We start from the raw sequence: 24301 nt of genomic DNA, 5'->3' as shown, positions 1-24301 counted from the left end.
CTGTCTGTCTGTCTGTCTGTGTGTGTGTCTGTGTGTAAACACAATAACTTGAGTACCGTTACAGCTAGGTTGATGAAATTTCATATATAAGTATTTTATCAAAATCGTAGATCCGTATCAACTTTTTAGCGATTTTCGATAACCGGAAGTGGTAATTTTTCTACTTTGAATTTTTCAAAAGCCTATAACTTGAGTACTATTTCAGATAGATAAATGAAATTTCACATGTAAGTAATAGATCTAATTCTCTACCTACCTTCTGTTAAATTTTGAGTAATTTTCGTTGACAGGAAGTACTAATTTACGCTATTTCCGATTTCTCAAAAAACGCAAGTAAATTTATAAAGTACTAATAATATTGCGCACTATTATGCACATTTTGTTTCTGCGTTTGTTTGGTGCGCAATGTTTTTTTCTATGAGATTCTATTCTATTTTTAAAAGTTTAAGTAATTAAAAATCATGTCTACATTCCAAGTTATATAAGAATATTCGAGAAAGTTTAGGGGAGATCACTCCCGGTTTATTTTATAAGAATTACAAGTATCTTTTTCTCTAAAAATAAATTATTAATACGTCACAGAGAACCCACATTTTTCACTTTCAAGTTTTAGTTTTTATAAAATAGCGAATTTAAAAAAAAAAAAAACTAGACTATTTTTAACACTGTATTTCTTAATATATCGATTATTGACCTGTACAATGATGCACAAGCAGAATCTTTTTTTTTCTTCTACCATGAACTAACAGAAGTAAATCTCTGTTAAATTTGTATATTTTGTTAATAAAAGAATCTCTCTACAGGTGGTCAGAGATTACTCGAGACAGCAAAGTCAAGAATTAAAACCAAACCTTTCAACAGACGTTAATTAAAATAATTTGGTCACCCGCTATAAATAGGATCAACATGGCGGCCACTAAACTCACTGACCTAATTAGCGACGAGACACGGAGCCTCTGTGACGTCATTTTTGGTGTCGTCATCCACGGTTTCCTGGGACTGTTTGGGTCAGTGGCTAACATCATCAACATCATGGTGTTTGTTAAACAGGTCAGTATGTGACGTCATCAACATCATGGTGTTTGTTAAACAGGTCAGAATGTGACGTCATCAACATCATGGTGTTTGTTAAACAGGTCAGTATGTGACGTCATCAACATCATGGTGTTTGTAAAACAGGTCAGTTGAGAAGTGAGCTTCCGTATATATATATATATATATATATATATATATATATATATATATATATATATATATATATATATATATATATATATATATATATATATATATATATATATATATATACATATATATATATATATATATATATATATATATATATATATATATATATATATATATATAAAGTTCACTTCTGTGGCGGGCGGGCGGGCAAACCGAGGATTCCAAAGTCTAAAGTGCTCATCGTCTAATTTCATGATTTAAAAAAAACTTATATTTAAGGTGTTGTAAAACAATTTTTATTTTTCACTTTAAGTGAATCAATTCGGCGCTTCCTCCGGCGCCCCGACAAGGTGATATTTGGCGCCCCAGGCCTACCCGTGCTCGTTTAAATGAGTGCAAAAGACTATGAATAAATTAGGGTACTATAGTCGTTTACTAAGCTGAAACAGCATGGTGCGATTTGACGCCCTGAGCTAGACTGTGAGCACTTTGCGTTTATGCTTGCGTTTGTGTTTTCTTTGTGTTTGGGTTGGGTGTGCGTTTGTGGTTGGGTTTGCGTTTGGATTTGGTTTGTTTTCGTTTGATTTTTTGTTTGCGTTTGTGTTGGTGTTTTCTTTGTGTTTGCGTTTGCGTTTGTGGTTGGGTTTGTGTTTGCGTTTGTGTTTGTATTTGTGTTTGCGTTTGTTTTATGTTTGCGTTTTTTGTATGTTTTGTTTTTTTCTGGTTTCAGTTAGGGTGGGCAAAGCCGTATATATGCTGATTACTAAACACATGTCAAGGTCCTTTACAGATAGGTTTTTCAGAGGCCAGTGAATGGCCTAATATATATATATATATATATATATATATATATATATATATATATATATATATATATATATATATATATATATATATATATATATGTGTGTGTGTGTATGTATATACAGATATTTTTTTATTTGTTTAAGTTTCTATGTATCACTTCTCCCCAGGGACTGACGGAAACAGTGACCATCAGTTTCCTGGCACTGAGTGTGGCTGACTTGTGTAACCTGCTTCCTCTGGTCTGGTCTAGCGTGTGTTCGAATCCTTTGTTTGAGCTGAAAAAACAAACAGAAAACACGGCGTTTGTCTTTATGAGCTCAGGTATTCCATTAGCTCTGATGAGCTCAGGTATTCCATTAGCTCTGATGAGCTCAGGTATTCCAGCCTTTCCCTCAGAATGTAAACTTGCATGTACGTCTTAAGGTTTGCCTTGAGATGATTCAATCAAGGGGAGACCGATGTGACCAAGAAATGTCATTGAGAAAAGTTTCTTCCAAAAAATATTAGCCATCAAAATACGTTGTCGAACTTAACGTTACACCTATGATATCATGCTTTTAGGGATCACCCGTATGTGACGTCCACAAACAAAATGCAATGTTAGACGTCTCGTTTACCGAGATTATATGACTTGCGATACACGACATAGCAATCATCACAACAAGAGCACTGCCTTTAAATGTTTTCCTTTCATACAGGTTCAAAGTTTCGCGTCTGAATGTGTAAACTTTTTACATAACGCATCGACTTTTACGAGAACCAGACCACGCCCCCCCCCCCCCCACACACACACCCTCGTTTCCATAAAACTGAACTTATTCAGACCCCCCGTCCTCCTTGCAAAGATGTGGACATCCTATATGTATGAGCGCTTAACACTCTGAAACTATGCCATGAAGAAGTTCAAAAATTCAAACACAATTTATTTTCAGGTTTACCCCATACCATGTTCCTCAGATGTTCCTTTTGGATTCGTGTCTACATCAACTTTGAGCGATGCTGCTGTATCGTGTTCCCAATCAAAGTGAAGATGTTTTTCACCAAGACGAAGACGGTTGTTGTTGTCGCCTGTGTTTACCTCCTCATGTTGGCGTTCCTGGTCCAAGGCGCCGCTTGCCTACAGTTCAGGCCAACCTACAGCCCGATCAAAAACCTGACGGTGTTTTACGTCACGATCATTACATCTGCCGCGTGCAACATCGAGCTGAGTAACCTTATCAACGTCACGGCACGGGTCGTGCTCTTTATCCTCGATGTTATCTTCACACTTATCATGATACAAAGGCTACAGATGAAATCAAAATGGCGCAGCAATTCGTCTGCCGGAAACACCAAAAGTGTGCCCAGTCTCCGCGACTACAGACTAATCAAAATGTTGGTGTTTATCTCATGTATGTACATCTCTAGCTCTATTCCCGCCATCGGCTACACCGTCTGTCTGTCTTACATTGATACACTCTCAGGTGTCAACATCAATTTTTACTCCCTGATTTGGTCGGTTGCTGTATCTCTAGAGGCGTGTGGTAGCTCCTTCAACATCTTCATCTTTTACACAATGAGTGTCCGATACAAGAGGAGTTTTCTTGATCTGTTCGCGAGGAAGTTTGGACCAGTAAAAACAGATGCGTGTCGTAATGGGGACTTTAAATAGTTGAAACTTTGACTTCATTGTATTCGTGCTTTTAATCCGAATATTATATTTTATTTAGTTAATACACTAATCAGCTTTAATGATTTAGAGATTTTAAAATAAATGTTTTAAATTCTGAAAATATGTAGGCCACGATCATAGTTCAAGCAGACTTTGAATTAATTTTAATCAGCCTCGATTGGCATTGATTGCATACACCAACCTGTTACGTAAGCGTCGACATAATTCTTTAGAAGATTTTTTTCAAACCAATTTAAATATCTATTTTAGTTTTGTTTATCAGATTCTTAACAAACCAATTTAAATATCCATTTTAAATTAGTTTATCAGATTCTATTAAAAATCATTATAAATATATATTTTAGTTTTTGTTTTTCATATTATTTCAAACCAATTTGATTATCTACTTCTGTTTTCTGAAAATTTGTTCGACTAATGTCATACAAGTCAATCAAACATCTAATTACAAGAGCTACAATTTGTTTAAAAAACTGCTACTATAGCTTACAAATTGTAAGTAGTGTGTTGTACCTGTATACAGAAATGGTGTCTGCAGAGGTTTCAGTTAAAACTTTTGTTCAGAATCTATTCAACACAGAATCTATTCAATACATAATCTATTCAACACAGAATCTATTCAATACAGAATCTATTCAATACAGAATCTCTTCTATACAGAATCTACTCCATACATAATCTATTCAATACAGAATCTATTCAATACAGAATCTCTTCTATACAGAATCTATTCCATACAGAATCTATTCAATACAGAATCTGTTCAATACAGAATCTATTCAATACAGAATCTGTTCAATGCAGAATATATTCAATACAGAATCTATTCAATACTGAATCTCTTCAATACAGAATCTATTCAATACAGAATATATTCAATAAAGAATCTATTCAATACAGAATATATTCAATACAGAATCTACTCAATACAGAATCTATTCAATACAGAATCTACTCCATACAGAATCTACTCCATACAGAATCTTTTCCATACAGAATCTATTCCTTACAGAATCTATTCAATACAGAATCTATTCAATACAGAATCTATTCAATACAGAATCTATTCCTTACAGAATCTATTCAATACAGAATCTATTCCATACATAATCTACTCCATATATAATCGGTTCCATACAGAATCTAATTCATTTGAAATGTATTCCATTCAGAATCTACATCATAAAGAATGTACGGTGAACGGAAAAAGTCACAGGAAAAAAACAACAGATAAAATGTCACAGATTTTGCTAGGAAAAAGTCACAAAAAAGTCATAAAGCAAAATATTTATCGGTAAAAGTCACAGAAATAAAGTCACAGAAAAATGACAGAAAAAAAAGTTGCTATGAAATATTTTCATTTAATTGTTGTAACTGTAAAATTGTGGATGTTTATTGTTGTAAACAGTGCATTTTGGTAGCATATTTATAAAATTTATAAGCATTATATACTTAACAAGTAAAAATACTTTAAGATAATTTACATAGCACCCTCAACGTGTGTTAATTATTTAGTTAAATACCTGGTAGAAAAATTAATTATAAAAGAAAATTAGGCCCATCCTTGTGTTTCGCAATCCTACCATGTCAGGTGGACGAAACTAGATCAAAGGGAATGAAACAGTAGCGGAACTAGAAAAAAAGGGCCGTCCGCAAAAAAAGCCCCCCCCCCCCCCCCTCCACAAACAACAATTATGAACATATGATACTTGTTCCTGGTCTGATCGGGGTTTGAAAAAATAATGCCTTTTTTTGTCAATTAAAACAAATTACAACAACATCTCATGTGTGTGAGTGCATTAGTCTGTTTTGAAAAACTGTTTTATTTCATGTCGGCTGTAAAATTTCTTAATCTCGAGGAGGTCAAAAGAATTTGAATCTACTCCAAACAGAATCTACCCCATACAGAATCAAAATGACTTTTGATGGTTGTTTTAAGGTGATTCTAACTACGTGGTGAAATCCATTTTAGCAATTTGTTGATTTTTAACCTCAGCTAACTGATAAAACGGTCATCAAAGCAAAGATCAAATAAATAGATTAAATATTTTTTGCTACGAAACCAAGTTTGTTTTAGTAAAAATGATGGAATAGGTTATTCCTACAAACAAATATTTAGGACTTCTTGAAACATTTATTGTACCATTATCAGCATCAAAATATTTTCTTATATTTCGTATTTGACCTGTTGATGTATGTTTTCAAAATGTACAGCTTATTTCTATATTCTAACACTCTAAACAAAATGTAAAGATAGTTGTTTAATTTTAATTTTTGAGAACATAATGCTGTCTTTAGATAGAGACTGTATGTCAAGGACAGTTTTTTACTTTCTCGTATACGAAGTATAGAGAAAGTATTGTACTCGTGCTAAAAAAGAATCGACGTTTTACACCTCCCTGAGTCAGAAAAATATAATTTTTGCAATCTTGTCCGTTTGTCAAGTGTGTGTATATGTAAACACGATAATTTGAGTATCGTTATAGCTAGGTTGATGAAATTTCATATATAGTAGTATATCAAATTTGTAGTTACGTATCTGCTTTTCGCCGATTTCTGATAATTGGAAGTGGAACTTATTCTACTATAAATTTTTCAAAAGCCTATAACTTGAGTACTGTTTCAGATAGATAAATGAAATTTCACAAGTAAGTACAATATCTAATTCTCCGCTTACTGTCAAATTTTAAATTATATCCGTTAGACCGGAAGTAGTAATTTACGCTATTTCTGATTTCACAAAAAACACTCGTGAACCTATAAAGTGCTGATAATATTCCGCACTATTATACACAGATTGTTTGGCGTTCATTTGGTGCGCTATTCTTTTTTCTACGATATTATATTCTATTTTTACAAGCTTTTATTTAACTCACTTCCTCTGTCGTCATTCGTCAGTCGACAGTCTGTCGTCAGTCCAGATCGAAACGCAGGAGTGAAAATTCGGACACTTCTGCTTGACCGATACGATTCACATTTGGCACGTGGGTCAATAAATGAAGACAATGCAATCTGAAACTAAATTTGACTTAATTGGATGCCTAATTAATTTTTTATGAATTAATTAAAATTTGGCCCGAATTAGTAGGCATGCTTATCCGACCACACCACACGCATCATCACGTTCAATAGCTGCGCCATCACGTTCAATGGCTGCGACATCACGTTCAGTAGGCGCGCAATGATTTTTAGTCATGTAACTCTATCTAAATATATAATTCTCTTCTGGGAGCCATTAGAAAACAAGCTGCAAACGCACCTTGCAATCCCCTCTCTTCCTCTCTATCGCTACCAACCCCCCCCCCCCCCCCCCCCCCCCGTCCTCACATTGTCTGGTGAGCTGTGGTTCACGCTGTTTACATTTTACAATCATAGAGTCGGGTTTGGTGACGGCTATTAGGGGCAGATAATTTAGTTTGAAACGATTTTAAACTTAGAGGAGGTAACTAAGGAGAGGCTGCTATCACGGGGGGGGGGGGGGAGGGTTTTTTAGTGTTTTAAAGCAAATATTTTCAGTGTCAGCGTTGGTACTGTCGAATTCACAAATTATAAATTACTGAAAAGTAGAAAATAAAAAAACTAAATACGCTGCGGGTCGGCTCGTTGTAAATAAAACATGTAAAGTACTGAAAAAAAATTCATAAAAAAACGTTTTCATAACAAGCTTTTATGTAATAGTGCACTAAAAAGTAGAAAATAAATTATAGACTACTTTTAAATAACTAGAAAGAAAAGCGTGGGTGTCTTCCTTAACATTAGTAAAGGTATCCAATAGATACTAAAGTGACCCACGCTTTTCTTTCTAGTTATTTAAATAGTAGTCTATAATTTATTTTCTACTTTTTAGTGCACTATTACATAAAAGCTTGTTATTAAAACGTTTTTTTATGAATTTTTTTACAAGCTTTTATTTAACTCACTTCCTCGTCAGTCTGTCTGTCGTCAGTCTAGATCGAAACGCAGGAGCGAAAATTCGGACTGTTCTACTTGACCGATAGGATTCACAGTTGGCACGTGGACATGAACAAGCTTTTATGTAATAATGCACTAAAAAGTAGAAAATAAATTATAGACTACTATTTAAATAACTATAAAGAAAAGCGTGGGTCACTTTAGTATCTATTGGATACCTTTACTAATGTTAAGGAAGACACCCGCGCTTTTCTTTATATAACTTTTTTTTTTTAAAATAACTATAAAGAAAAGCTTGGGTCTCTTCCTAAATATTAGTAAAGGTATCCAATAGATACTAAAGTGAACCACGCTTTTCTTTATAGTTATTTAAATAGTAGTCTATAATTTATTTTCTACTTTTTAGTGCATTGGTACATAAAAGCTTGTTATTAAAACGTTTTTTATGAAAATAAATTTACAAGCAATTATTTAACTCACTTCCTCTGTCTGTCGTCAGTCTGTCGTAAGTCTAGACCGAAACGCTTTATCAGACACGCGTCATCACCTTCAATAGGGCTGCATCACGTTCAATAGGTGCGCAATGGTTTTTAGTTATGTAGCTATTTTATATAAAACATGTAAAGTTCTTTAAAAAATTCATAAAAAACGTTTTAACAACAATCTTTTATGTAATAATGCACTAAAAAGTAGAAAATAAATTATACACTTCTATTAAAATAACTATAAAGAAGAGCGTGGGTATCTTCCTAAATATTAGTAAAGGTATCCAATAGACACTAAAGTGACCCACGCTTTTCCTTATAGTTATTTAAATAGTAGTGTATAGTTATTTAAATAGTAGTGTATAATTTATTTTCTACTTTTTCGTACATTATTACATAAAAGCTTGTTATTGAAACGTTTTTTATGAATTTTTTTTTTAAAAAGTTTAAGTTATTAAAAATGGATTAAAAATCATGTCTATATCCCAAGTTGCCATCCCCCGAAGTGTTATCTATATATATAATTCTCCTCTTCGAGCCGTTAGAAAACAAGCTGCAAACGCTCTCCCTACCTCCCCACCCCTACATGGTTTTAGTGAGCTGTGTTCACTCTAAATGTTTACAAGCAGAGCCAACGATTTTAAACGTAGGGGGGGGGGGGAGGGGGGGGGGGGGGGGAAAGGAAGGGGGGGGGGGGGTTATGGTCCTTAACGAGCTACTTATAGTGTTTTAAAGAAATATTTTCAGTGTCAGCGTTGGTACTGTCGAATTCACAAATTATGAATTATTGAAAATTAGAAACAACTAAATAGCGGCGTATGTTATGCCGCGGGCCGGCTCGTATAAGAATATTCGAGAAAGTTTAGGGGAGATCACCCCCGGTTTATTTCTCTGAGCGACTGAATGATCAAGTTGACCGACCAACTATCGGATGATTAACTTGACGGACACAACAAATGGGACGAACGAAGTGGTTGGCGGAATGGCGCTTCTGATGAAGTTTAGAAGTGAACTATCTGTGTTGTATTTAAATCTCTGGTATAAGTCATCTAGTTGTGTTGTATTAAAATCTCGTTTAGGGCTATAAGTCATACAAAAAGTCATCTGTTCCATCAACATGCTAATCACGGATGAAAGCAGTAAAGTTTACTTCAGCAAGGCCATTACTTTATTTACAGATGATACAACTAGGCTAGACCAGAGCGTCAATGATGAATTATGACGACATTAAACTATTGACCTAACTAATTTAATTTCCTTAACCGATTATCTTTCTTTTATTGTCCTATAAAATAAAACATAATGGAACTGCGCCTATTATATTCTACCCGATGTACGAAGTTAAAAACATTGTATTAAAAAAATAAAAAATGATTTAGAGATTTAGATTGTAGTCTTGTACACAATGAATCTGATTTATGCCGCAGACTGTGAGATTGTTCTAATGTCGCTCACAAACATCACATTAAATGGCCGGTGTTCTAGAACAATCTTTCCATTTTCCAGTCTAGCTCCATAATGTCAATGGGGTGGTGTGGTGGGGGGGGGGGGAAGGATTTAATTCCTCGGGGTAAACAAGAGTTATCTACCCCTGATTATATCGATTTTTTTATTTCCTTTAAAACGAAGCTCTAGATGTAAGTTAAATAAGCTCTTTTTGTATTCTAATGTAGCTCTACTGGTGGGAAATTTGTAGACAAGGCCAATTAATAAACAACGCCGGTAATACTGTGTGTTCTCTGTGTAGATGAGTCTGTTTGTCTGTCTGCGGTTTGTGTTCTCTCTGTACATGAGTCTGTACGTCTGTCTGCGGTTTGTGTTCTCTGTGTAGATGAGTCTGTACGTCTGTCTGCGGTTTGCAACAGAAATATTTGATGGAATAAAAAAAATTAAATCTAAGTACACTACCACCTAACACTCTCAATCAGAGACTACACACTACACTCAACAACCTAACAATCTCAATCAGAGACTACACACTACACTCAACAACCTAACAATCTCAATCAGAGACTACACACTACACACTACAACATTACTAATTCAATACACAGTTCTTACTTTTCAATAGAATTCATGATATGGAACAGACTGGATATCTTTTTAGCGTCACGGTTAGTGTTATAACTTATAATACGGTGAATATTATAACTTATAATACGGTTAGTATTATAACGTATAATACGGTTTGTGTAATAAGCTATAATACGGTTTGTGTTATAACTTATAATACCGATAGTACGTTTCTTGAAGTAGAATCTTGATGTCAACAGACAACTAAATGACGTCTGTTTCCTCACACGTGCATTCTGTGAGTGTTTGTGTACAGAGTTTCTACCAGGCATCTCTTCGGGGGGACTAAGCCCCCCCCCCCCCGAAAATTTTTTACCGCCCCCCCCCCCCCCCCCCCGAACGAAATGAAATTTATATAATTTATATAGGAAATATATACTTTTAAAAGAGTCCGCCCCCCGAAGAAAGTCTACCGCCCCCCCCCCCCCCCGAAAATTTCAAGTGCCCCCTGGAGAAAAAGTCTGGAAGAAACACTGTTTGTGTAGCTGTGAGTCTCAGTGATCTTTAACATTTTTGTGTATCTAGTTTCTCTAGCTCAGCACTTCGTCAAGTCGGCTGAACTTGACGATTTTGTTAACTCTCCAGAAGCTGAAAAACTGTCAAGTTTTAAAACGTTCAAAATGGCGGCTATGGCGTTACCTGACCTACTTAGCGACGAAGCAAGGGACATCTGTGATGTTATTTTCACCGTGGCCGTTCACGGTTTTTTAGGCGTGTTTGGCACCGTCACCAACGTCATAAACATCATGGTGTTTATAAACCAGGTCAGCAGTTCACACCAACTTCATAGGCCAGTTTGTCAAAACATCTGGTTAATGATTTTAAAGTAACTGATGTAACATTTGTGTATAATGTATTTCTAAATTTCGGCAAATTGTGGTATTTATAATCAGCTTATATATATATATATATATATATATATATATATATATATATATATATATATATATATATATATATCATAAATAGATTTATATTAAGCTAAAATAGCATTTTTTTTAAACGAAACAAAATTAGACATAAGAAAGAATAAGTGATCGCTTCCTTACACATCCTACGTCCAGGGACTGAATGAAACAGTGACCATCAGTTTCCTGGCCCTAAGTCTGGCTGACCTAGGTAACGTGCTGCCCCTGGTCTGGTCTAGTGTGTGTTCGAATCCCTGGTTCCAGCTAAGGCGACAAACAGAAAACACGCTTTTTGTGCACCTGACCTCAGGTGAGTCAAACGTTTTGTGCACCTGACATCAGGTGAGTCAAACGTTTTGTGCACCTGACATCAGGTGAGTCAAACGTTTTGTGCACCTGACATCAGGTGAGTCAAACGTTTTGTGCACCTGACATCAGGTGAGTCTAATTTGAACTCACGTGACAGACTATCTCAGACAAGATATCTCAGACAAGATATCTCAGACAAGATATCTCAGACAAGATATCTCAGACAAGATATCTCAGACAAGATATCTCAGACACGATGTCTCAGACAAACTACCTTTCACAGACAAACAGACAACAAGACGGACAGACAAAGAGACAGACAATGTTAATTTAAAATAAGCTTATACAAATGTCTTTCATGAAGACAAAACTAGTGTTTATCCTTATTACAACTAAAAGCTTTCCAATATGTCTAGGTGCCCCCCACGCCATGTTTCTCAGATGTTCTCTCTGGATTCGAGTGTACATCAACATTGAAAGATGTCTGTGTATCATATTCCCACTCCAAGTCAAGTTGCTAGTCACCAAGAGAACAACCGTTCTAGTTCTACTTTTGATATACATGCTGATGTTCACTTTTCTGGTACAAGACGCGGCCTGCCACCCACTAGAGCCGTACTTTGACACGAGAAAAAACCTCACCGTCTTTGGTGTGACACTAACAAGCAGTGAAGCGTGCAATATCAACCTGAGCAACCTGATGAATGTGTCCGCCAGAGTTATCATCTACCTCCTGGATATCATCCTAACACTTATCATGATACAACACTTGCAGGTCAAATCAAAATGGCGTAGCGAGACTTTTGCCGGAAACACAAAACACGAGGCGACCTTGAGAGATGACAGACTAATTAAAATGCTGGTTTTCATTTCCTTTCTCTACATCTTCACCTCGCTGCCGGCTATTTGCTACACGGTGTGTAACGTAGTCTTGAGCTCCGTGTTTGCCCGTTATGGCGTCAACCGAAATTTTTACTCACTCGTCTACTCCATCGCCGTGTCGGGGGAGGCGATCGGGAGTTCCTTCAATATTTTTATCTACTACACCATGAGCGCCAAGTTTAAAATGGCCTTTCTGCAGATCTTCGGCAGAAGAAAATGATTCAGTGAAAATAATTTGATAATATCGCCTGTCAAATACTTTATTTTTAACAGTGGAAGTTTCAATGTTGTAAAAACAAATTTAAAAAACCCCAATGTGGATTATGTAAATGTTGTGGTTAAGGTTGCAGCAATCAAATAACATTTTAATGTTTTAAAAGTTAAGGCAAACGATCTCTAAAATAATGAACGGAGTTCGTCCCTATTGGTATACGGTAATAGTTAATTAAAGCATGATTTAGAGACTTCTTGTCTTGTGATTTTTTTCTCCCATTGCACGGCGTTTCTCTTAAAAACCTCTCAAAACTCTAAAAATTAAATAGCTGCTCCATTTTAGTTTCTTATTGAATGAACTAGGCTATGAAAACACACCCAGAAAAAAAATCAAGCAGAAATCGGAGTCTTTATTGTGCATGACAATTGACCAGTAATACTAAATTGTGATTGGAGGAAATTCTGTCCAACATTGCAATAAAGCACCTTATAGATTTGATAAATCAACCACTAGTTAAAGTTTATCAAGTAAGTTTTGAATGTTCACGTCAACTAGTCTTGTCGAAAAGTTTCTGACTACGTCTGTCTATAGAAAAAAAATTGCTCCGTACTGCTGTAGGTTTTATTTCCTTGCTTGTCAGCAATAGACATAAGTAGTGTAGCAACGTGACGTGAACTTCTTATAGACATATTAAGTATTTTACCAATGGTAAAATGTACGCAATACCCGGATTCGTTTCGGATGGTCCTAGACTGATGAAATACGAAACAAAAAGGATTACCAGACAACAAAAACTCTTCACGGACTCGAAACTAATGTCTAGGGTAAAAAAAAGACCTTGTGCAACTAATAAACTTTTAATCAATCTAGAACCTTCTAAAAAGTAAACAAGCCTAAATAATAAAATACAAATACTATGCGAAAAAGGAAATATACAATAATGAAAGACCCAACTTACAATTTTCAGGAATAACACACTGAAACTACTAACACTGGATAAGGTACCTAAGTTATCACCACAACCTACACGTTATTAAAATAAGACACAGAAAAATACTGAGCACAATGGTACTTAGAGATAATTACTGCTTAATCTTGAAAATACAACATGGTGTCGTGGCTCTCTCTCCCTGTGGGTGTCTAGTGGGGTCATCGTGCGAGGAAAATTCCTCCTTTATATACTACGCTAAAATTATGGGATGTCGACCTCAATGTCAAGGACCATTGGGGGAAGGAGCCACAGCACGAGTCACACAAACTCAGTGGTGAACACTATCACATGAGTGTGATGGAAAATTTCTTGTTTAACCCACAGACTACTCAAGGCCATTTAAATATTTATAAAAATAAACAATTAAAAAAAGAAGACCTAAGTAGGTTACAGCTAACACCGTCGCAGTTCATAGGACATTCAATGAACCTTGTTATATAGAAATGTACAACCTCTATTAAACAGGTTTGTGCTTGTTTAGTGAGTGGCCTTGTTTGACACTGGCAGGTTTTTGCTGGGTTTTGTTCTCCCCACAGAAAAGGCCCCTGAAAATGTTCCTGTAGTTGGAGCTCATGGTGTAGTAGACGAAGATGTTGACGGAGCTGTTGACACCCTCCAGCGTCAGGATGACGGACCACGACAGCAGGAACAAGTTCTGCTGGACGCCGGCCAGGCTGTAGGCGCTGGCGTAGACCACGCCCAGCAGGAAGTTGATGCAGCTGGGCATGAGGCAGACGATGAAGATGCAGGAGATGAGTGTCACCATCTTGACGACCTTCTTGTCCCGCAGCGCCATCCCCTCCCCCGCACTCGTCGCCTCGCTCCGCCACCTGGACTTGACCTGCAGCTGGTGGACGATGAGGCCAGTGAAGATGACGTCAAGGATGAAGGAGCTGAACTGGGAGACCACTATGTAGGTGGAGCCGATACTCTCAATGTACGGGCCGTCGTCTTTAAATATTCTGGCCAGCAGAGTTCTATTCATAGAGGGGAAGTAATGCCAGCCGATGTATGCACAGATAAACAAGGGCGACACTCCGATGAAGGTAACGACGGATATGATGACGAGGAAGATGACAGTTCGCCGTGGGGTGATGATCTGCTTGACCTTGAGGGGCAGGGCGATACAGAGGCATCTCTCGAAGGTGATGAAGGTCGTCGTCCACCAGGCGATGCGGACAAAGATGGCGTGTGGCACAGCTGGGGAACAAACAGGGGAACAAAGATGGCGTGGGGCACGGCTGGGGAACAAACAGGGGAACAAAGATGGCGTGTGGCACAGCTGGGGAACAAACAGGGGAACAAAGATGGCGTGGGGCACGGCTGGGGAACAAACAGGGGAACAAAGATGGCGTGTGGCACGGCTGGGGAACAGACAGGGGAACAAAGATGGCGTGTGGCACAGCTGGGGAACAAACAGGGGAACAAAGATGGCGTGGGGCACGGCTGGGGAACAAACAGGGGAACAAAGATGGCGTGTGGCACAGCTGGGGAACAAACAGGGGAACAAAGATGGCGTGGGGCACGGCTGGGGAACAGACAGGGGAACAAAGATGGCGTGTGGTACAGCTGGGGAACAGACAGGGGAACAAAGATGGCGTGTGGCACGGCTGGGGAACAGACAGGGGAACAAAGATGGCGTGTGGCACAGCTGGGGAACAAACAGGGGAACAAAGATGGCGTGGGGCACGGCTGGGGAACAAACAGGGGAACAAAGATGGCGTGTGGCACAGCTGGGGAACAAACAGGGGAACAAAGATGGCGTGGGGCACGGCTGGGGAACAAACAGGGGAACAAAGATGGCGTGTGGCACAGCTGGGGAACAAACAGGGGAACAAAGATGGCGTGGGGCACGGCTGGGGAACAAACAGGGGAACAGACAGGGGAACAAAGATGGCGTGGGGCACGGCTGGGGAACAAACAGGGGAACAGACAGGGGAACAAAGATGGCGTGTGGCACGGCTGGGGAACAGACAGGGGAACAAACATGGCGTGTGGCACAGCTGGGGAACAAACAGGGGAACAGACAGGGGAACAAAGATGGCGTGTGGCACGGCTGGGGAACAGATGCAAACAGGGGAACAAACAGGGGAACAAACAGGGGAACAAACAGGGGAACAAAGATGGCGCGTGGCACAGCTGGGGAACCAACAGGGGAACAAACAGGGGAACAAACAGGGGAACAAAGATGGCGTGTGGCACGGCTGGGGAACAGATGCAAACAGGGGAACAAACAGGGGAACAAACAGGGGAACAAACAGGGGAACAAAGATGGCGTGTGGCACGGCTGGGGAACAGATGCAAACAGGGGAACAAACAGGGGAACAAACAGGGGAACAAAGATGGCGTATGGCACGGCTGGGGAACAGACACAAACAGATACATCTACAGTGGCTAAACAGAGGAACAACAACCTGACATAAACACGTCTTCAATGGACAAACATACTGGACCTGCAGATGTTATGCTACAACCCTAACCCAGAGAAAGAATTGGGCTAGAAGATGTCTTTACGCTACAGCCCCAACAACGACCTCAAAACTTATACTGAACCTACGTTTTGAGTCTTTTCGTTCGATACACAAATATTAGATGGTAAGCACATTAAATCGGAGCTTCTGTGATTTATTAGATTAAAATCTACAAAATCCGTGCGAGCATGATTTTCAATTGGTATACATACCTATGCAATTATCGAATCATTATTAATTATCTGGTCATGTAATCTTTAAAAATTCCAACACTTTTATTTAACACCAACCAACAAACACCAACCTCCAAACACCAACCTACAAATACCAACCTACAAACACCAACCTACAATCACCAATCACCAACCTACAAACACCAACCTACAAACACCAATCACCAACCTACAAACACCAACCTACAAACACCAATCACCAACCTACAAACACCAACCTACAAACACCAACCTACAAACACCAACCTACAAACACCAACCTACAAACACCAACCTACAAACACTAACCTACAAACACCAACCTACAAACACCAACCTACAAACACCAACCTATAAACACCAACCTACAAACACCAACCTACAAACACCAACCTACAAACACCAACCTATAAACACCAACCTACAATCACCAACCTACAAACACCAACCTACAAACACCAATCACCAACCTACAAACACCAACCTACAAACACCAATCACCAACCTACAAACACCAACCTACAAACACCAACCTACAAACACCAACCTACAAACACCAACCTACAAACACCAACCTACAAACACCAACCAACAAACACCAACCTACAAACACCAACCTACAAACACCAGCCTACAAACATAATGTCCACCTACCTGCCGTGACGTAGTGTATATCGAACGCTACGAAATCGATGTCCGAGCCAGCAAACAGGGGATTCAAACACACGCTCTCCCAGAGCAGGGTGACCAGACTACCCAGGTCAGTGATGGCTAGGGCAAACAGGCTGATGGTCACAGAGTCGCTCAGACCCTGCGGATCAAAGTTTTTAATTAATGACACACTTATCGTGGGACGGTATGTTTATACAGTCCCGGGGTGTGAGTCAGTCATTAACTGGTGCTATTTATATTAGGTGATCTACACCATACAATTAGCGATGGACAAAATACAACTAGAGACGACAAAATACAGCTAGAGACGACAAAATACTGCTAGAGACGACAAAATACAGCTAGAGACGACATAATACAGTTAGAGACGACAAGAATACAGCTAGGGACGAAAAATTACCACTAGGGACAACAAAAATACCACAAGGGACGACAAAAATACCACTATGGACGACATAAATACCACTAGGGACGACAAAAATACCACTAGGGACGACAAAAATACTACTATGGACGACAAAAATACCAATAGGGATGACAAAAATACCACTATGGACGACAAAAATACCACTAGGGACGACAAAAATACCACTAGGGACGACAAAAATACCACTATAAACGACAAAAATACCACTAGGGACGACAAAAATACCACTATGGACGACAAAAATACCACTAGGGACGACAAAAATACCACAAGGGACGACAAAAATACCACTATAAACGACAAAAATACCACTAGGGACGACAAAAATACCACTATGGACGACAAAAATACCACTAGGGACGACAAAAATACCACAAGGGACGACAAAAATACCACAAGGGACGACAAAAATACCACTAGGGACGACAAAAATACCACAAGGGACGACAAAAATACCACAAGGGACGACAAATATACTGCGATCAACAGACAGAAAAAAATTCATAAAGAAACGTTTTAATAACAAACTTGTATGTAATAATGCACTAAAAAGTAGAAAATAAATTATAGACTACTATTTTAATAACTAAAAAGAAAAGCGTAAGTCTTTTTATTATCTATTGGATACCTTTACTAATAATTAGGAAGCGGCCCCGCGCTTTTTTTTCTATATATTTAAATATTAGCGTATAATGTATTATATTATTATAATAGTGCATTATTAAATAAAAGCTTGTAATTAAAACGTTTGTTATGAATTTGTTTTTCCAAGCTTTTACTTAACTCACTGTCTCACAGATTCGGTTTAGTACTTTACATTTTTTAAATTTAAAAAGTTGCTTGAATAAAAACCATCGCGCAAAAAAATTATATACTACTATTTAAATAACTATAAAGAAAAGCGTGGGTCACTTTAGAATTGCTGACTAAAAACCATTTTGCACCTAATAATGGTGATGACGCGTGTATAATAGTGCGGAATGATTGGGCGAGACTGCCTACAAATTTGGCCAAAATTTTAATTAATTCATAAAAAATCAATTCAGCAACCAATTAAGTCACATTTAATGTCATGTTGCATTGTTTTCATGTCTTGACCCACGTACCAACTATGAACCGAATCTGTCAGTTAGAAGTGCCCGAATTTTTGCTCGGGCGTTTCGATCTAGACAGACTGATGACAGAGACAGTGAGTTAAATAAAAGCTTGATTAGCTTGTTGAGAGACTGGTCGGAGGCCGGATCAGTGGTGTAGTAGCCAACTGTAAAAAAAATTCGTAACAAAAATTCATAGAACACGTTTTAATAACAAGCTTTCATGTAATAATGCACTAAAAAGTAGAAAATAAATTATACACTACTATTTAAATAACTATAAAGAAAAGCGTGGGCACTTTAGTATCTATTGGATACCTTTACTAATATTTAAGAAGAGACCTACGATTTTCTTTATAATTATTTAAATAGTGTATAATTTATTTTCTACTTTTTAGTGCATTATTACATAAAAGGTTGCTATTAAAACGCTTTTTATTGAATTTTTTTAGTACTTTACATGTTTTATTTACACTAGAGTTGCAAGACTAAAAACCATTGCACACCTATTGAACGTGATGACTAATATTGTGGAAGAGTTGGATGAGACAGCCTACTAATTTGGACAAAATTTTGATTAATTCATAAAAATTAATCAGGCAACCAATTAAGTCAAATTTAATGTCATGTTGCATTGTCTTCATGTCTTGAACCACGTGCCAACGTTGAAACAAATCTGTCAGTTAGAAGTGCCTGCAATTTCGCTCGAGCGTTTCGATCTAGTTAGACAGACTGACCAGGAAGTGAGTAAAATAAAAACTTGTAAAAAAGAGTTTATGTCTAGCCCATCTTATTTTTAATCTAATTTAAATTTTTGTCTTAAATTTTGATGTTTCGGTGATTCAGTATACACACCCATATATCTTATGACAGACACACAGCCATTTATGACAGGCAGACGCCATCTCATGACAGACACACAACATCTGATGATAGAAACAAAACATGGTGGCAGACATACATTTCACGACAGACAGACTATATAACACGACAGACCCACGACAGACGACAGATGACAGCCACACAACACCTGATGACAGACAGACGACAGACGACAGATGACAGATGACAGCCACACAACACCTGATGACAGACGACAGCCACACAACACCTGATGACAGATGACAGCCACACAACACCTGATGACAGCCGTACAACACCTGATGACAGACGACAGCCACACAACACCTGATGACAGATGACAGCCACACAACACCTGATGACAGACGACAGCCACACAACACCTGATGACAGATGACAGCCACACAACACCTGATGACAGACGACAGCCACACAACACCTGATGACAGATGACAGCCACACAACACCTGATGACAGATGACAGCCACACAACACCTGATGACAGCCGTACAACACCTGATGACAGATGACAGCCACACAACACCTGATGACAGACAGACGACAGACGACAGACGACAGATGACAGCCACACAACACCTGATGACAGACAGACGACAGACGACAGACGACAGATGACAGCTACACAACACCTGATGACAAACACACGACAGACGACAGACACAGGACCCACCTGCTTTAAGAAGACGATGATGTTGATTATATTAGCGATGGAGCCAAAGAAGCCAAAGACGCCATTGAGCACGACAAAGAAAATAATTTCAAAGACTTTCCTCAAGTCATCGCTGATTAGTCTCTCAAGCGACTGGTCGGAGGCCGGTCCAGTGGTGTAGTTGTAGCTGATTAGCTTGTTGAGAGACTGGTCGGAGGCCGGGCCAGTGGTGTAGTAGCCAACTGACCCATCGGTCGTTAGCAGCATCCTGCGCTGGGCTCCAGTCAGGACTTGTTTCACTGTTGCTAGTTGTTTAATGTTTGCCCCTTGGATTGTTAATTGTGTACAAGAGATGGTTAAAGTAGATAAAAGAACACATCTTTAAAACACTACATATACAATAAAACATGTTCTAATCTACTAAAATCATCCAAAATACTAAAATGTTTTGCCGTTGTAAATTTTGTCTTAGATGTTTTTGTCTGAGATCAATTGCCGATGTGTCATTTGTCCTGATATATTGTGTACTGAAATCTTTTGTCACTGAGATAATCTGTAACCCACCATACAAACATCTTTAACTTATTGAAAAAAAATCATATTTGAAAATTAACTTGATTTATTCGTAACGACTAATAGAAAAAATGATGAGTTTAGCTCCTAGAGTGAGTTACATTTGTGAGCACTTACTTACATATAAGAAATGTAATGACATTTTACATCTGTTCCTTCTCCGCCTTTTGCAATGTCAACTAACATCTTTTGGAACGATCCCATTTTGAAAGCTGGAGAATTAAAATTGTTAATTTAACTGTCCTTTGTGATAATGACGGACTAGATTTCAGGACAAACTGAATTAGAACCCCGCAACAAATCTGATAGAAATGTGTCTGATCGTGTTGGAGCCAAATAAAAATTAAACAAACCTCACATCGACGTCGTTCAGGGAAACAGACGGGTCCAGTCAGGTGTAGAGACCAGGCTTTAAGAAATCTGTAAGTGCTGTGAAATATGGGTTCCAGAGAATTAGTTTTACCGTGAGATAAATGTAATGATTCAGGTTGAACTGTTGTGAAGACTTGTTGTAGACTTGTTGAAGTCCTCAAAGATCTCAGACCATTGTCTACATCTTCAGGTTTGGCAGGCTAAGTGCTGATGTCTTGACAGCTTGATGTGATGTCATGACAGCTTGAGGTCACGTCTGTCACGTACGTGACAACACTGACATATCTCAGACATCGCTACGTCATGAAAGTTCTAGAAATTATTTAATCACACGTGGATCGACCAGACAAGTTGATGAAAATCACCGGAGCAGTTTTGACAAGAGATTTACAGATTTACAGATGAGCAGATTTACAAGTACCATAACAAATGTTTAAATTGTTTCCACTCCAACACTTGCTAATCACACGACCGGTGACAATTTTGTTCTCACGACAATCTGAAGTGCCAAGTTTGGAGAAACTATAATTAGAGTTTTTTAAAGCGGTGAGTGATTTCGGTCAAACGACGTGTATGTAGTAGTGTACTGGAAGTGTAAGTTTTAAACATCAGACATGAAGCGCGCTCACAAAGACTCGCATGACCTCACCCCACACTGCTCACCCTTCACGTGCCCCCACCCCCTTACCCCTGCCCACAGTTGGTCACAATGATTGTCTGCCCCGAGAGTTGTCTGCCCTTGGTAAATTCTGAGTTTGCTGCCCAAGTGGTTTGGTCAGACTCGACACAAATGTCAGCTGTCACCTGATGTCACGTGATTTTAATTCGATGACATCTGTTCATTTTATATCGATTTCATCAAAACATCATCGAGGTCAAATGTTGATGAAATCAAATGATCACCAAGATGAAAATGTTGATGAAATCAAATGATCAGCTGGGTGAAAATGTTGATGAAATCAAATGATCAGCTAGATGAAAATGTTGATGAAATCAAATGATCAGCTAGATGAAAATGTTGATGAAATCAAATGATCAGCTGGGTGAAAATGTTGATGAAATCAAATGATCACCGAGGTGAAAATGTGGATGAAATTTTTAAAAATCTTTCTGCTGCATTAGTTTGTGTGCAACTAGAATAGACCTCAAGTGATAGTTCGTGATGTTCACCAACGTTATGTGAAGACTTGGTTCACTTTATTCCCTGTGTTATATAGCTGTTGCCATGGTTACGTGACCTCCAGGTCTCGATAAAACGACAGAAAAATGAGTAAACAAGCCGTTATGTGAAAAACGTCACCTTTGTGTTTGCTTACATGTGTCTGCTAAAATTTGTCTGTTTGCTTACATTTCACAAATGGTCTCTAGCAAATCGATTCCAGCTAATTATTTGACGACTGTGTTTGCAGTAAAACAAAGAGAAATGTATTTGAATTAAAACTTGTAACGACGTGACGTTAACGAGATCTTTTGTTCATGGAAGTTTATTAGGTGTGTTTGATAGCATCCTGTTGTTTGTTGAGGTAATTAAATTAATAGAGTTGTATCCCTTTGGCAGCTCTAAGAGTTCGCCCCCTGGCGGTGGAGTTGTCTCAGAGAATTGAATCGATCGAGTCCTGGAGAAATGACACGGCTAGTTTACTTCAAGGGGAGACAAACTATTATTTCAACAAGGGAAGACAATCGCTCCTTGTTCAAACAGTAACAAGTCCACTTTACATTTAAACAGTAATTTAAGGGGACAGAATCTAGTAGAAAATTAGTTTGAATTTATCAGGGTTATCTCCTGCAAGAGAAAATCATTTGATGTTTAGCAAAGTTGTGAATTGTGCAATCTTTGGTCGCTGATTTCAACCCGAAAGTCTGTCCACCCAGTGGCCGAGCAGTAAAATTTTTTTTATTTGCTTCAGTTTTATTGCACTAGGCTCATTTAAGCTCAAGCTTTAAATTTCGTACTCAAGTAAACTCAGTGTCAAGCTCTAAGCTCCAGTTAGCTCAACTGACAAGCTCTAACATCCAGTTAGCTGAAAGCGTCAAGCTCTAAGCTCCAATCTGCTCAAGATGTAATCGAAACCACTTCAGTCTACTGAAGACTATCAGTGAAAAATTTTGACAATGCTACCAGTAAAGAATTTCAGTAAAAAAATCTGGAAAATGCTATCAATCTACTGAAGACTTTCAGTGAAAAATCTGGACAATGCTTTCAGTCTGGTGAAGACTTTTAGTTTCGATGAAGGACCAACCTACGATGTTTTATTTGCCAAATATGTTTGTGTTTTAAATCTTTCGACACATTGAAAATAATCAGTTGTATACTTTACATTATCTGATGTGTTTGTTATTCTTATGTTTCAACAAGTTTAAAAAATAGATTTGAACCAAACGACGTGGCTGGGGATAGCGCGTATGGTGTGTAAACATTTCTTTAGTGACTTAAATAAGTGGTCTAAAAATTCCAATCTAATTCACTTTTATTGGCAGTTGATCTGATCATAAGAGTGGTAGTTCTACTTCAATCATTGATTAGTTTTCCTGTTCTCATAGATTTTCAAAATGTCGTAGTTAGTTGTATGAAAGTATTTGACAGACGCCATCGTTTCAATCGTCTGCTGTGTGTTACATCTGGTCGTGTCGTCAGCTCATCCAAGTCTCAGCTTGAGCAGGTTGCCCACACGGCAGGTTGTGGCAGGTTGCTCACACGGAAGGTTGTGGCAGGTTGCTCACATGGAAGGTTGTGGTAGGTTGCCCACACGGCAGGTTGCTCACACGGCAGGTTGTGTCAGGTTGCTCACACGGCAGGTTGCTCACACGGCAGGTTGCTCACACGGCAGGTTGTGACAGGTTGCTCACACGGCAGGTTGTGGCAGGTTGCCCGCACGGCAGGTTGCTCACACGGCAGGTTGTGACAGGTTGCTCACACGGCAGGTTGTGTCAGGTTGCTCACACGGCAGGTTGCTCACACGGCAGGTTGTGACAGGTTGCTCACACGGCAGGTTGTGGCAGGTTGCCCGCACGGCAGGTTGCCCACACGGCAGGTTGTGGCAGGTTGCTCACACGGCAGGTTGTGTCAGGTTGCTCACACGGCAGGTTGTGTCAGGTTGCCCACACGGAAAGTTATGGCAGGTTGCTGACACGGCAGGTTGTGGAAGGTTGCCCACACGGCAGGTTGTGGAAAGTTGCCCACACGGCAGGTTGTGGAAGGTTGCCCACACGGCAGGTTGTGGAAGGTTGCCCACACGGCAGGTTGTGGAAGGTTGCTCACACGGCAGGTCGCCCACACGGCAGGTTGTGACAGGTTGCCCACACGGCAGGTTGCTGAAGGCTGTCAACAATTCTATTCAAGTGAGGCAGCCAACTGTCTGGCTTGTTTGATTTCACGGTAGGCTGATCTTACGGATTAACCCACTGGGGGGGGGGGGCGGGGTGGTGGTAATTAGGGAACTAGTGATGGAGGCTAATCGCTAATTAATGATTGTTGAGTGAATGGAGGTCAGGCTTGATCAGTACGTGT

At 38.8% G+C, this 24301-nt stretch overlaps 3 protein-coding genes across 3 annotated transcripts; 2 read left to right on the top strand and 1 right to left on the bottom strand.

Moving 5' to 3' along the window:
• The first annotated feature begins 906 nt into the window (after positions 1–906).
• Positions 907–3646, top strand: LOC131937847 (uncharacterized). Its single transcript, XM_059295524.1, has 3 exons — positions 907–1050; positions 2163–2406; positions 2928–3646. Exons 1-3 carry the CDS (start codon positions 907–909, stop codon positions 3644–3646), a joined length of 1107 nt encoding a protein of 368 aa, XP_059151507.1.
• Positions 3647–10754: 7108 nt separating this feature from the next.
• Positions 10755–12453, top strand: LOC131937846 (galanin-like G-protein coupled receptor npr-9). The gene is made up of 3 exons (XM_059295522.1): positions 10755–10898; positions 11199–11352; positions 11768–12453. Exons 1-3 carry the CDS (start codon positions 10755–10757, stop codon positions 12451–12453), a joined length of 984 nt encoding a protein of 327 aa, XP_059151505.1.
• Positions 12454–13895: 1442 nt separating this feature from the next.
• Positions 13896–20112, bottom strand: LOC131937845 (uncharacterized). Its single transcript, XM_059295521.1, has 3 exons — positions 19867–20112; positions 16776–16932; positions 13896–14638 (listed from the first exon to the last, which is right to left on the bottom strand). Exons 1-3 carry the CDS (start codon positions 20110–20112, stop codon positions 13896–13898), a joined length of 1146 nt encoding a protein of 381 aa, XP_059151504.1.
• Between the last annotated feature and the right edge of the window lie 4189 nt (positions 20113–24301).

This window comes from Physella acuta, unplaced genomic scaffold (genome assembly GCF_028476545.2).
Source record: "Physella acuta isolate Inbredline_101_S28 unplaced genomic scaffold, ASM2847654v3 ptg000223l, whole genome shotgun sequence".
NCBI lineage: Eukaryota > Metazoa > Mollusca > Gastropoda > Physidae > Physella > Physella acuta.
Note: the sequence above shows the minus strand (reverse complement) of the source record. Positions and strands in the feature narration are given on the sequence as shown.